Source organism: Physeter macrocephalus, chromosome 14 (assembly GCF_002837175.3).
Source record: "Physeter macrocephalus isolate SW-GA chromosome 14, ASM283717v5, whole genome shotgun sequence".
NCBI classification, from domain to species: domain Eukaryota; kingdom Metazoa; phylum Chordata; class Mammalia; order Artiodactyla; family Physeteridae; genus Physeter; species Physeter macrocephalus.
In genome coordinates this window covers 23,503,498-23,518,857 of record NC_041227.1, presented here as the reverse complement: position 1 = coordinate 23,518,857, position 15,360 = coordinate 23,503,498, and the positions used below count along the sequence as shown (strand labels likewise).

The 15,360-nt window shown below is 48.9% G+C and overlaps 1 protein-coding gene across 1 annotated transcript in view; it reads left to right on the top strand.

Annotated features, from left to right (window-relative positions):
* Positions 1–10,682, top strand: part of CHMP4B (charged multivesicular body protein 4B) — a 46,433-nt gene extending 35,751 nt beyond the window's left edge. The window contains exons 2-5 of the mRNA XM_007105897.4: positions 5,353–5,530; positions 7,249–7,363; positions 8,456–8,582; positions 9,813–10,682. Coding sequence (XP_007105959.2) covers positions 5,353–5,530; positions 7,249–7,363; positions 8,456–8,582; positions 9,813–9,877 — 485 coding nt within the window. The 3' untranslated portion in view covers positions 9,878–10,682. The remainder of the gene's footprint in view (positions 1–5,352; positions 5,531–7,248; positions 7,364–8,455; positions 8,583–9,812) is intronic.
* The last annotated feature ends 4,678 nt before the right edge of the window (positions 10,683–15,360 follow it).

Here is a 15,360-nt window from a genome sequence, read left to right as displayed (position 1 = left end):
TCGCGAGCTCTAGAGCACAGGCTCAGTAGTTGTGGTGCATGGGCTTAGTTGCTCTGTGGCATGTGGGATCTTCCCGGACCAGGGATTGAACCCGTGTTCCCTGCATTGGCAGGCGAATTCTTAACCACTGTGCCACCAGGGAAGTCCCAGCATGAGCTTTTAAATGGGGTTTGCAAAAGGCAGAGTTTATGATTGGATGAAAGAGCATTAGGAGACTGTTTTCCTTATGCCGGGGGAGCTGCTGATTTATTTATAGCGACTTAATTTGGAGGTAGCAGAGTTGAGGTGGTGGAAAGAGCCCTGGGCTGCAGACCTGGGTTCTAGTCCTGATTCTTCCTCTAACTCACTGTGGGATCCTTGCAGGCCGTGTCACCTTTTTTGGGCATCATTTTTTCTCAGTTTCTAAGGAGATGGGTTGGACTTTGGGATCTCCGAGAATCCTTCAAGCCCCCTCTGCCTTTGATGCCAAGATTGTAACTTATTTGGTCAGGGTTTGGCAGAACATCCAGTGCCATGTGGTGCAGGGATGCTTACTGATAACCGTCCCTCCAGGAGGATGGATTTCTTTGACATTGGTGGTGAACTTTGTAGTTTTGACTTTAGATCTTTTCTTGCCCATACACAGGGCAGATGACAGGTGACCCCAGCAAAGCGACTAGTGGCTTGAGGGCCAGGTGTGGTTCTCCTGGCTGAGGGTACACTGAACATCTGAGGTTTATTCATGGGCACAGTGAGCAAGGAGCATCTGACTGATTGCTGGAGGTGGGCAAAGCAGGGCTCCCTCAGCTTCACCGGCTCCCTGCCCGCCAGTAGCTCTGCCATGACCAAGCCACTGAAAGTTCTTCCGAATTCTCACTTAGCGTTGCATTTGTGGGTAAGTGTCCGCTGGAGTGTGTTTGTGTTTTCTATGTAGTTCATGCTGAGAGTGGGAAAGAACCAGCGCCCTCCTCCTCTCCCAGCCCTTGGACCTTCTGCTGCATGACTTCAGCTGTAGAATCTTGAGTCTTTGAAAGGACTAGACATCATCATTCATTCAGTGAGAGGATATTACTGGACCCTCCTTCTCCCCAATGCCTGAATCTCAATGTATTAGTCATTAGTGTACAGTTATGAGATCTTAGCATCTGTTGAGATGCCCTGGGCTAATGGCCTCTATTCTGAATGCCCCCAGATCAGGGCAGGCAAACTTGCCCTCCTCAGCAACTCTTCAAAGATAAGTCTTAAGTCTGCCTTTGCCGAGGAAAAAGGAATGTCCTACCTAGTTGTACCGAACTGATGCATTCTTTGAAAACGGTTTCTGTACCAGTCACTAAAAGATGCCTTGCAGGAGTTTCTGGTCCTGGGTGAGTGTCTTTTCCACTGGTCTCTCTGCTTCTTAGGGTATCTCTTCTGTATTTTTTCTTCAAATAGCTGTTTAGAGTTTCTAATGAAGCAACTGTCTGGAGACCAATGTTTATTTCAACATGGTTGGAGTTGTTTTTGCTTCAGCTTTCAGAGCCAATAAAGCTGGTTATTAGATTCTGTAATTGCCACTGTAATTACTCTCTTGGAACCAGCAAAGGCATAATTAAATACGGAGATTCCAAGGACTATTTTTTTCCATCTAAAAGCAACCTTTTAAACTTCTATTGGCCTGGGGTAGATTTCAGTTGTTAAAGCATTGTGTTTATGAATGATACGGCGGGGGGGGGGGGGGGGGGGGCAGGGTTCTTTGGCAGAAAAGGGATTTTTTTGGACACCTTCTTTGAATATTTGGTTTAGATGAACTCCTTGTTAACCCAGTACTTGTTTTTATTTTTTTTTCCATTCCCCCCCACCAGTTTTATTGAGATATAATTGACATATAACATTATATTATATTTAGGTGTATAGTGTAATGATTTAATGTATGTATATATTGTGAAATGATTATCAAAATACATTCAGTTAACATGCATCACCTCACATGATTACATTTTTTTTAAACCTTGTATTGAGAACTAAGTACTTGTTTTTTTAAACCAACCATCAGGAATTTGGAGAAGTATAAGGCAAGATACTAAGAGCTAGCACATATTTATGAAAAACCCTTTAGGCTTTGGCTATATATAGAAGCAAATTTTTGTGGTCAGCAGTAAGATTGGGATGGAGGCTGTTTTACTTGAAGTGGAATGGTCTGCAGGAAGAGAGGCATTTTTACTCATTTAGCTTGCCCTAAGTTATACTTCACCAGTGTGCCACATGTTTGTAAGATACGGGGTGGTTCAGGTGCTCAGAATATTTATGTTTACACATATTCTTGCAGCCCAAAGGCTGACCCCATGTCAAATTTCAAGGTTACTCTACTCATGAACCATGTATGGAAAGGGGGAAATGAATCACATACCCTTTCACTTTGGGATTCTCAACTAGTTGAGAAATACACACAGGGTTTAGATTGGGGTAAACAAATGGACTGTCTCTGCCGGAAGCGGTCCTGAAGAGTTCATTGCAAGGAGGGGAAGAGACCGTGTGAACCCTGAAGGCAGGAAAGGGAGCCCAGGAGGGCCAGGCTGTTCACTCAGGAACTTTTCCTCCCCTCAGACAGGGCACACCTCGTGGCGAGGATACAGGGGGAAGGGTGGGCCCTTGCAAAAGTTCCTGTTTTATGGACCAGGACGAATGCAAGGAAAGAATACTGCCCAGTGACTGTTTTAGCCAGTGTTTCAATGAGATGTTATCTTTTCTCCACTGAGTAAGAGGTACACAGGAGATAAAATATGGGTGTACCCCACATGAGGGACCCTGCAGAGTATATGAAAAACTTAAAAAAACAGGTGAAATTGGAGATTCAGTTTAATATATATTAAGCACTTGCTGTGTACCAGTCATTGTGCTGGATGATGGTTTGTAAAGATGAATAATATAAACATTATTTCATTCATGGGGGACTCTTGCTTACCTCCCTGGTATGTTTGGGTGTTTGCTTCCAGATAATTTATTGCTTGGGGGATTTTAGCAGCGGGGTGTAGATCAGAGAAATGCCAGATTGGCATGCAAGGAGTCACTGCCAATTGAAAATGTACTCGAACAAAAGTTAAAGCTGTTCTAAACCTATGATGTTAACAGGCAAGGAATGGTTTTAAAAATCAGAACATAGCTAACTGTATAAAATCAAGGCTCCCGCTACACTCAGGACACTGAGAAGCAAGGCAAATGTCACCTTGTTGTTCGTTCTTGAGAACTGTCCCAGTGTCACTTGCCATCATCCCGAGCCCGTGTGGGAAGAGCAGGGGCCTGGGGGTTTATACAGACTAGTGGTTGAGCCTTCCCCTCCTCTCATAACAGCAGGATGAGCCACTCCACCTTTCTTTTTTTTTTTTTTTTTTTTTTAATTATTTTATGTATTTACTTTTGACTGCGTTGGGTCTTGGTTGCTGCTTGAGGGCTTTCTCTAGTTGTGGCTAGCAGGGGCTACTCTTCGTTGCGGTGCATGGGCTTCTCATTGCAGTGGCTTCTCTTGGTGCAGAGCATGGGCTCTAGGAGTGCGGGCTTCAGTAGTTGCGGCGCGTGGGCTCAGTTAGTTGTGGCTCTCGGACTCTAGAGCGCAGGCTTAGTAGTTGTGGCACACAGGCTTAGTTGCTCTGTGGCATGTGGGATCTTCCTGGACCAGGGCTCGAACCTGTGTCCTCTGCATTGGCCGGCGGATTCTTAACTACTGCACCACCAGGGAAGTCCCCCTCCATCTTTCTGATCCCCAGTCTTGTTGGTGTGGATCTGGGATCTGTACCCTTGGACCATGTGGGAGGATTGAATGAGGAGGAGGGCAGGACCGCAGCCGCCGCCCTGCTTGCTTATCATGCAGCCATTGCTCAGTACACCTATTGAATCTTGACTGGTGAACAAGTTGTTATAGGCTGGGCTATGCTGTGGGTGATGGGGGAAGCTGAGGAGGACCTGGGAAAGGGGTATGTGTGGGACATTGGCCTCCGAAGGCTTGAGAATCACTTGTTGATTAGGGTGTGTCTACAGTCGGTTTCCGTGGAAAAGCAACACAGTATCCGCGAAGTCAGGAGGAAGCAGCCCCAGGCCCTGAGCATTTGTATACCAGGACTCTCCCGGGATGCCTTCCATCTGCCATGATGGTCAATGGCAAAGGGATTCGGAACTGGTGCTGGGGCTCCCGGAACCAGGCTTGTGGCGAGAATCCCAGTCCCTTGCCTCCCGCAGGGCCTTGCAGGCCACATTAAACCACGTGGAGGCTTTGTCCTGTGGGCAGAGGGAGCTGTTGCGGGTTCTTAAGCAAAGGAATGGCATATGGTTGGATACGTACTCCCTCTCCTGTGATCCCACAGTTCCCCGGATGCTCCCTGCTGCACTAGATGGTGCCTCCAGGGCAGGGTCCTGTCTTTTTCATTCACTGGGAGGCATAACAGTTAGTATGGCAGCCCGTGGACTTTGGAGTTCCATACCTGGCTTAATCCCATCTCCGCTGCCTACCACCTGGTAACCTGAGTTGCAGAACCTCTCTGAACCTGTTCCCTCATCTGCTAAGCGGGTGGTCATTTCTACCTTAAAGGGTTGCTGTTGTGAGGTACTTACTTGGCAGGCATGGCTTAGTACTAGCAGAAGGCGAAGATGTTCAGTAAAGGGTCTTGGGGACCCCTGGGTGTGACTGCAGGTTGGATTTTTTGAAGTCATAGGCCATCTGGCCATTCATACCAGAGTGAGGGAGATAACAGGTTGAATGGCTTTTCAGCTTTTAATGAGGCACATTTCATTGTTCTTCAGATTTTTAGCAGTGTTTCTTTAGCCTGCTTTATCCTTTGGCTGGAGGAATTTTCCTGGTGGTTTTTGTCTGCTGCTTTTATTTTTTATTTATTTATTTATTTATTTATTTATTGCTGCATCGGGTCTTCATTGCTGCACGCGAGCTTTCTCTAGTTGTGGCGAGCAGGGGCTACTCTTCATTGTGGTGCACGGGCTTCATGGGCTTCTCATTGCGGTGGCTTCTCTTGTTGCGGGGCACGGGCTCTAGGCGCACAGGCTTCAGTAGTTGTGGCTCGTGGGCTCTATAGAGTGCAGGCTCAGTAGTTGTGGCACACGGACTTCGTTGCTCCGTGGCATGTGGGATCTTCCCGGACCAGGGATCGAACCCATGTCCCCTGCATTGGCAGGTGGATTCTTAACCACTCTGCCACCAGGGAAGTCCCTAGTATAGTTTCCTTAGAAAATTGAGTGTGCTTTTTGTGTAGGAGAGATTATTAGCCCTCTGTTATAGTGGAAGCAGAAACTGAAGTGCATCCATTACAGTTAGGGAGAAGGCTCAGTGAACTCTAGGACATCGCCCTGTGTCTGGGCTCTCTGAAACCCTGTTTTCTTCCCCCTGGGCAGCTGCCCTCCAGGCACTGAAGCGCAAGAAGAGGTATGAAAAGCAGCTGGCACAGATCGACGGCACACTGTCAACCATTGAGTTCCAGCGAGAGGCCCTGGAGAATGCTAACACCAACACCGAGGTGCTCAAGAACATGGGCTATGCCGCCAAAGCCATGAAGGCTGCCCACGACAACATGTACGTGGCCACCCACTGGTGGCGGGGGGCACCCATGTGGAAGGGCAGTGCTGGCCCTGGAGTGCCTCAATCCCGGGCCATGGCCTTGGGCAGACCCCTTGACTTATCCATTCAAGCACCTGAGTTTGTTTCAATTTGCATTCTTTTTTGGAATGCCTTCTAAAATGGATTATGTGCCCTGCTGCCCTCAGAAGCAGATCTCATGGAATGAAACAGTGTTTTCGAGTAATTCAGGGTTATTGGGATGAATATAGAGTTTCAAGCTGGAAAGGTCCTTAGAAGGTTCTCTCACCCAATCCTCTGATCATCAAGGTGGGGAAGTTTGTCCCTGGGAGAGGAGGTGACTTGCCCTGGGTTTGTGTAAACTTGGATAGGACTGGGATTAGAATCAGTGCCCGTGACTTTTGCCTCATGCTGTCAGGGGTCCTGAAAAATGTGGTACATTTGAGGGCTTTAACTCCCTCTCTTCTTAGGTCTGGTTTTGATGGAATTTTCTGCCTCCCCCCTTGCTCTTGGGCTTTGGCTATCATGTTGACAGTGTTCTTGACCTCAGCATTCCTTTATGTGGCTACTTCTCACATACAGTGGCCTAAGAAACTAGATAACTGAGCTTGTTATATTTGTAATTAAAGGCCAGGGTAACACTAGGCTCCAAATGAGGGCCTCTCCCAAACAGAACAAAATTCTGCATTTGTTGTAGTGCTTGAACTTGGCATCGTATATTTGGGGGTGCTGGGAGCACTTTTTTGCTTCCTTTGGGTACTCAGCTGCACTGTAGAACAGGGACTGGCCAAATGCAGCCTGTGGGCCTGCTGCCAATTTTTGTAAATAAAATTTTATTGAAACACAGTTGTGTCCATTAATACATATTGTCTGTGGCTGCGTTTGTGGCACATGGCAGGGTTGAATTTTTGTGACAGAGATCGTATGGCCCACAAATTCTAAAATATTTACTGTTTGGCCCTTTACAGAAAAAGTTTGCTGATCCCTGTTCTAGAAGTGTGGGATTGCAGGAAAAGTAGCCTTCAAATAACTGAGCTATCGTCTGAGGGGATGGTCACTGGACTGAGCTTCCTGAGTGAGGTCCATGTCTGCTTCATGTCCATGTTCTCCAAGATGCCTGGCGCACAGCACGTCTCAGTGAATATTGTGCATGCCTTGAAGTATACATGTGTATATTATATTGATTAATTGTAAGTTTATATGATTGACAGTGTTATAGAAAATAATTCTGCATTGTTTGCTTTTCCTTTGGGGCCTAGTAGAGGAGCCATATGTGGATCTGTGTAGATGGGAAGGGCCTGTCAAATGGCGTGGCTCTGTTTTATGATTTGTGATTTTACCTCCCACGGTGCAGAGTTGCCCTTGAGCTTGAAGAGCTACTGGCCCAGGAGTTCAAGTCCCATGGTCTCATCCATCGTGTTTACCAGCTTGCACGAGAGACCCTGACAATGGCACCTAACTTTGCCAAGCCTTATTTCCTTAGGGTGTTGGACTAGGCGATGTCTAAGGATGCTTCCGTCTTCTTGATTCTGTGATCCTCTATTTTAAAGAGGAGGAGGAAGACAAAGTAAAGACAAAAAAAGGAATTCCTCAGAGGGAGTAATTGCGGGGCTGGGGCTGGGCAGCAGATTGCGGGGAGTGGGGCTCCTGCTTCTGCCTCACAGGCCCTCTTTACACAGACTGTCCAACATGACATCTGTCTGTTTCATTTAAAGGGACATCGATAAAGTTGATGAGTTAATGCAGGACATTGCTGACCAGCAGGAACTTGCAGAAGAGATTTCAACAGCTATTTCAAAACCTGTAGGGTTTGGAGAAGAGTTTGACGAGGTGAGTGGTTTCATGCAGATCACACAGGCTTCACAAATGATTCCTGGGCTGCCTCTGATGTGCTCTTGAAGCCTCTCTGGCAGGGAATATGTGGTTTGGAAATCACCAGTTCTCGTCCCTCCAGAGACTTGAACCTAGACAGGGTATGGTATTAACCGTCTGTAATTCTGGGTTTTGAGGGCTGCTTTCACTGTTGGGGGAGCTTAGGTGGAGTAAAGGAACCTTTGTTGGGACCCCTCAGCAGACTGCAGGTCAGTATTGGTTTCAACAGGTAGTTACCTGCACCTTTCCGTGGTGAGTCCTGGGCTCAGAGCTGGGGCAGCTGAGGTCACCATGCCCTGGAGAGGTATACAGGATTTGCCCGCAGACAACTCTGACGTGAGATAAAGGTGAAGCCAAGGAAGGAACATTTAACACTTGATCCCCCCTGAAGGATCCGTCTGGAACTTGGCCACCTACCAATTTCTGCTGTGGCAATTAGAACGTTGGGTCTCTTAGGTTTTTAAAATACAGTTACAGGCCCTGTACTTCATTCTGCCTTAGATTTGAGTCCACTGAAGGTCAGGCTTTCTTCATCAAAGCTAATTCTTTGTGCTGATTCCCACTGTATAGCTGAGGAAACAGCCTGTGGCTCTTACCCTTGGACATTTACTATAGTCAAGGACACGTGCTTGTCCTTGGCTCCCAGCACCAGGGTTTTCATGTTTTCAGACTGGAGTTTGATGGACTAGTCAAGTTCAGTTCAATTCAGCAGACATTCCCGAACATTCTCTCAGTGCACCCAGTTCTGAGATAAAGAAATGGGAATGATAAAATACAATCCCTTTTCTCAGGTTGCTCACAGCCTGGTGCAGGGACCCCAGACGTAGACAGCAATAATAGCTCGTAGTGTGTTACGTTCACCAGTGGAAGTATGTTTAGGATGTTTGAGTCACAGAGTGTGGACCTGGAGTTCATCTCCCCTCTGACCTTCTCAGAGGGGCTGTGGGGCTTTTAAAAAATGAGCCGTCCCCTGAGCCATCAGCTAAGAGGTACCACTGGAGGGGCTGGGATTCCCAGGTTGTCTCTCATTTTTGTGTTTGCTTTTACCAGGATGAGCTCATGGCAGAATTAGAAGAACTAGAACAGGAGGAACTAGACAAGAATTTGCTGGAAATCAGTGGACCGGAAACAGTCCCTCTACCAAATGTTCCCTCTATATCCCTACCATCAAAACCCAGTGAGTACTTCTTAGCCACAGTCATGACATACCCATGACCCACGTGGTGGGTACTCTTGTGGTTGGTTGCCTTCGGTTTGGGTCCTGAGTTGCCCAGAGTTGAGGACCAGATAGGATCTGTTGTGACAGCCCTAAAGACGGTGTCACCTGCTCGTTCCTAGTTTCTCTGTAGAGCAGGGTTTCTTAACCTTGGCACTGTTGACATAGCCAGACCATTCTTTGGGTGGGGACTGGGAGGGGGCCCTGTCCTGTGCTCTGTGGATGTCTAGCAGCACCCATGGCCTCTACCCACTAGATGCCAGTAGCATCCCCCTCCCCAAGTTTTGACAACCAAAAATGTCACCGTATTTTGCCAGATGTTGGGGGGTGGGGCGGGTCACAGCCAGTTGAGAACCATTATTGTAGAATTACTTCCCCTGTGTCACCAAACAAGGGGAGAGTTTGACAGCTCTTGCTCCCCGTCTAGTATCCTGTGCTGTGCACACCTGTAAAAGCCGGGGCCTCAGAGGTTGCCACGGTAGGAAGGAAGCAGCTTTGGCTTTTTTAGAAACCTGGTTCTATAAAACCTTCACTTCCTTCTTCCTTGCCCACGCCTCCCGCTGCCCCACACTGTTTCACCCTTGGGTAGAAGTATTCCACACAGAACTTCTAGAAAAGGTGAAGCTGCTTGATTTGGCATGGAGAGAGAGGCCAGGGAGCAGGGTGTGACCAGGCTGTGTCACCTCACTCTCCCACAGATCGGGGGAAGTGACCCCTCTAGTCGAGTCAGCTGCCCGGGGTGGGATGTGGGCAGAGGGGGTCCGGAGGCTGTCCAGCAAGCTGCCGGCAGTGTATAGAGGTGGCTTAAGCCCTTGAGGTGGAAGGGGGTGGCGGGCGGGGATTAGAGCACTTCCGGGGTTCTTTCCGCTCTCCCCCACCTTGCACGCTCTGGGACTGAGGCCACGCATGGAGCCTGATGGACTCTCAGTGTAGAGTCCTCCCCGCTTTGTCTGGCTCCGGTGTTGGGGGAGGGGAGGTGCTGGGGAAAGTGTGCCTGGTTATCTGGAGTTGTATGTTGCAGCTTTTAGGTACAGAGAAGCAGCCTGCTGATAGCCTGGAGATGAGGCTGGCTGCAGGGGCGGGGCTGTTTTGTAGACACCATGTAGCGCAGCCCTGGCATCCAGCCAGAGTGTGTGGCAAACACTGCAGCCAGCCTTCCTAAACTAAACAGCTTTTCCTCTTTTCACACAGCCAAGAAGAAGGAAGAGGAAGACGACGACATGAAGGAATTGGAGTCCTGGGCTGGTTCCATGTAACTGGTCCAGTGCGGGCTGGGCCCAGACAGACTCTGGTGGCCTGCGAGGCGGGCAGGCGCGTGCGTGTGTGGGGCAGGCAGGCCGTGGTGCAGGCAGGTTCCATCGCTCTCGAATCTCCCTCCAAAGCAGTAGGGCTGCATCACTGCTCACTCTGCATAGCATGGTCTGCACCCAGCGGTACGGGTTGGGGGAGGGGGGTGGGGGGCTGGGAGGTGCCTGCTGTTTATAATGTTGAATTTCTGTAAAATAAACTGTATTTGCAAATCCAACATTGAGCTTCTGGACTACGCTAACTCCACTGCTGAACCTCAATGGAAAGGGTCGACCGTTTGCAGTTGAAATGATCTGAAAATGTAGCCTCTGTCCTTTTATGTCAGCTGACTTGTCGCACATCTCTTTGTAAGACTTGTATGGTACTGGCAGAAGAATCATTTTTTTAAAGCCATAGGCTTTTTCCTTGTCCTTGGTTGTAATAATGCATCTGATTTTGGTTTCCTCAAGAGCCGTATTTCTGTCCATCACGTGTGTACGGGCCCCGGTGTTTCCCACCCTGGCCCACTCCTCTCTCCCACTCGCCTGGTCTTTTTGGAGTTTGTGACACTGATTTGAAGTGGATGGTGTTCTTTTGAGAGCGTGTGAGATTGTTAGAGTTAAATTCCAGCTATACATTTTTCTAACATAGCTCTAAGGTCCTTGTTGCTGTTTGTGATAACTGAGAGATAACTCATTGGAAACATGTGCATACATTTATATTCAGATGAAGTTATGGTTTGCACCATCTATTAAATATCTCGATTAATTTTCATACTTTGCCATTGTGTTTAATCAGTCTGTCGTTTGCTTTGGGAGTTGGCCCTGTCCAGGCCAGCGTGGTATCCAGTGGAGTCTGTAGAAACGAGCATGATGTGTATCAACAATCTGAACCAAGAGCAGAGCGTGTCTTACTAGAAATGTGTTTAGGTTCCAGAAACCATGGATCTGTGACCTTCACCTTGCTTGGGGACCCTCTGGGCACAGTTCAGGAGTGAGTTTGTTCTTGTGTGGCTCCAGGGTCTTCCCTAGTTCTCCGTCAGCATCCATGGGCAATGCCAGCAGGACAACAGACCCTCCCTCCACCTGTTGGAAACATTGGTGTGCCCACTGACTAGGCCCATCTCGTGCCTTCCTTGTGGGGTGGAAGCATAGGGTGACTGAGAATCTAGCTCACAAGTCCTAGTCTCAGGTCTGCTGTGACTTGCCCTGTGACTGTGACCCGGCCTCTTCCAATGTCTCTAGTTTTCCTTAGTCTTATACTACCTTAAGAATCTGGTGAACACTGTGGCGCCCCTCCTTCAGAAAAGTGGATCTGTGCCTATTCATCCCTAATTCTGAATGCAAATTGGCAGAATTGAGAGGATCGCCCTCCAGTACCCATCCCCAAACCGCTTGAGATTAAAACCAACCTGATAAACAACAAGGTCCTACTGTATAGCACAGGGAACTAATATTCAATATCCTGGGATAAACCATAATGGAAAAGAATATAAAAAGAATGTATATATGTGTATAACTGAGTCACTTTGCTGTACAGCAGAAATTAACACAACACTGTAAATCAACTCTACTTCAATAAAAAAATAAATAAGAAAAAAAAAAGAAACAAGTCAAAAAAAGAAGGGCAACCTGAGTTCACAATTAAACATGCCATCGCTCACTGGGTGCCAAGCTGTCCACCTGCCCTGGATCACATTTTCCCATCTGTGAAACAGTGGGGCAGGACCAGATAGTTTCAGATGTCCTGTCTGAGAAGCTGCTCCTGCCCTGCCCCTCACCCCTCACTGGTCCTCCTCCCAGGGCTGCCACACTTAGAATCAGGACTTGACCACAGTAGCTTGAAAATTCATGACTTGTCTGGATGTTGGGTCTGGACATTCTCAGAAGTTCTTTCCACCTCAACAAGAATCTAGTGGCAATGTTCGCTGCCAGATTCCATCTTCTCAGCCTGCGGTTGGTGGTCCGAAGGCATCATTTAGTGTGGGAAATGTAGAGTGGACATTATGCTCTTCTCGTCACCTGCCTCAGGGTCTTCTCACCCCAGGAATAGGTGAGGGGAGCTGGCACATCCAAGCCTCCAGCTCTGGCAGGCCTGAAGCTAATTCTTGGGCAGTGTCTGGGGCTCCTCTGAGAAAGAGTTGCTTAATCCTACTAGATGTGGGCTTTGTGCCGGGCCTGTGGGATGCACCGTTCAGTAATGCCCAGTCCCTTTCCTGCTCTCTGGAGGTTCTCAGGCTGGAGAGAGAAGCGACCGTATCAGGATTCCTTTGCTACAAGCTACAGAAGATTCAACTGATATAAGCAGTAAAGACATTTACTTATCCATTCAAAACTTATTTATTGAGCACCTCCAGTTGCCAGGCACTGTTCAAGGCACTGGGAGTGTATGCAACAGACCAAGGCCCTGTCCTCAAGATGTTTATATTCTGATAATCTCAGGACAAGAAGTCTTATGTTGGGGACTTCCCTGGAGGTCCAGTGGTTGACTCTGTGCTTCCAGTGCAGGGGGCATGGGTTCGATCCCGGGTTGGGGAGCCAACATCCCTCGAGCCATGCCGTGTGGCCACACACACACAAAAAGTCTTATGTTGGCCGGGGGTTTGGATGGGGGCGGTGGGGGCATGGGGGGAGTCTGGATTTGTAGCAGTGGCTCAACCGTGTCCTCAAGAACCAGGTTCTTTGTATCCTGCTCTGCTCCCCATGAACATTAGCTCTTCCTTATCTGGCTTGCTGCCTCTTGGTCACGAGATGGTCCTTTATCACACACCCGGGGTCTCGAAGCAGGAGGATCAGCACTAGCCGGATTTTCTTTCACCTCTGCTCAGGTTAGCAGGAGGCACACCTTCCCCGGGAGACTCTACACAAACTACCCCTGTGTCTCATGGTCCATAATTGTCACATGGCCACTTCTTGCTGCAAAGGTATCTGGGAAAGTGGGGACCAGACAAAGGGGTCCAATCAGGATCCTCCACTCGGGGTGCGGTTGGGGGCCTCCCTTCCTGGAGCCCATTACTGCCCGCTTGATATCTGGACTAAAGTGGGTTTCTCCAGATACCCAGAAAGGAAGAAGAGGGGATGGTTGCTGAGTAAGTGGCCTCAAGTATCCGCCTTGGAGGCAGACACCAAAAACCAGACAGACGGGAGATTACGTGCTTCAGTTTCTTCTAAAAAGCAGATTGGATCCTGACGGGTTCCTTTCAAACCCCTCAATCTGCCTCCACCCTCTCCTCTTCTGTGGTTGGAAAACTAAAGGTATTTTGGAATTACCCAGGGAACTTATTAAAAACTCAGTCTCCTGGGCCCCATCCCCAGAGGTGGGTGGGGACCCAAGAATTTGCATTTTAACAAACGCCTTGGGTGATCCTGTTGTAGGTGGGCTGGGGCTACACTTTGGAGCACTCAGGTGGACGGGATAAGGCAGAATGGCTTACGTGGCCCCTCCGTGACCTGCCCCCTTTTCACCTCCCCCCTCCCACCGTGTCTCCCCTTTATGCAGGCTGCAGCCCCTGGGCCTTCCTCTGCACACGGCCGCCTCATCCTGCGCAGGCTTGCTGCTTCCTCTGTTCCCCTCCCACCCCACCCCCCCGCCCCACCCCGCCACCCCGGCTCTTGTGATTCCCCACTCACTCCCCAGACAGTGAGGTCACTGCATTTCCTGCCTCCTGGATCTCCTTGGCACAGGTCAGGTACTCAAGGGCGTTTGTGTGAATGATGTGTGTGGTCAGAGAGGACTGCCTAGCCAGGACGGGGTGGAATTTGCACTTGGGCTTGTGTGCCTGTGAAGGTTGGGGAGTTCTAGACCCAGGGGAGCTTGTGAAGGGAGACGAGGGGGCAGGGAGCTGAGGGGCTGCCTCAGGAGGATTTGACTCCGGAAAGGGCTTGCTTGGGAAGAGGTGGGAGGTAGAAGTGGAGAGGTTGGGGCTGGACTGGGATCTTGAGTGTCTGAGAGTAAGGAGTCTATGCAGTCCTTAAGAATCAGGCAGGGAAGGGAGAAAGGAAGGAGGGGAGGGAGGGCGGGGGAAAAGGAGGAAAGAAAATAAGTTGCTCAGGCAATGATTTGGGGGCCAGAGGAGGGGTAGAGAGGAAGCTTTCTAGGCTGCCTCCCATTTCCCTTAGTGAAGTGAGTGCGGCATTTATAGAAGCAGCGGTACCGTGGAGTAAAATTCTGGACACTGGGTGGGTGTGTGGACAGACCACCGCAGCAGCAGGCCAAGGTATATAGATGCCAAGGCTCCAGAGTCTTGTGGACCCTTAACTACATCTGCAAAGACCCTATTTCCAAATGAAGTCATATTGTGACGTTCCATGTGGACATTAATTTAGGGGACACTATTTAACCCACTCTGCTGCCTCATACAGCTGTGAGATCATGGCCTGTTAAGCACCCAGCAGGGTTTTGGAAGCTCTGTGCGGTATTACAAGCCCCATTTGCTAGATGTGAAAACCAAGGCTTAGAGAAGCTTTGGGTTCCATTGCTAATAAGTGACAGAGAGAAGAAGCTAATGAATTTCTTGTGCTATGAAGGCCATTCATTCAACAACTGTATTTGGGGCACCTTCGTGCCAGCTCTCACAAAGCTCTTGGTGGGAAAATTTGGCCATCGCCATCCTCCTCTTCAACATCATTGCCAGCACAGGCTGGATAATCAATGCAGTGAAACCAGTTGAGAAGGGGGCACCTGACACAGGAGGGCTTGTGGGAGGAAGCACTCTCTCAGCCAATACTGAGGGGTGCTAAGGACTCAACAAGGGAAAAGATGTGAAAGGCAGGGAGCCAGGAGGATAGTTTTCAAGAGCATGTGCAAAGGCCTGGAGGCCACCTTGGGCTTGCTCATGGATCTGAGCGGGACAATGACATAGAATCAGTAGACCTTTGGTAAGTATTTATGAAATGAATTACAGATGAGGAAACTGAGGTGCCAAGGCACTTCAAGTCCTATAGCAAGTACAGGAAGAGCTAAAAAACATGAACTTGACTTGAGTCCCTGTCTCACCATCCAGGTCTCTTCCTGTCTGCCCTGGTTACCCACCTTGCAGAAACAGCTTCCTTCCTTCTTGCTAAGCTGCATCCTGTCCTTACCCAATTAACAGAGGAAGCAGGTGGAGCTGGGATAGAAGCATAAATCTTTGGGTCCTGCAGCCCAGACTCTGCACCCATTCCAGGCTAGATTTCCATGAGGCTCAGGCTAAACTGGACCCAAATTCCCATCAGGCAACTTGGGCTGCAGTAGGGGAAAGCAGATGTGTGTTCTCCTGCTCACAGTGATGTTACTTGCCTGGACTTTTTGGTTTTCAACAAGAACAACAGTCTCGAAAGAATGGCAAACATTAAGGGAGCATTTACTAAGACCAGGTGCTTAATCTGCTTCATCTCATTTAATCCACACAAGAACTGTTTCAGGGCTGGACCACTCATTGTCCTATTTTACAGCTGAGAAAATAGGCTCAGAG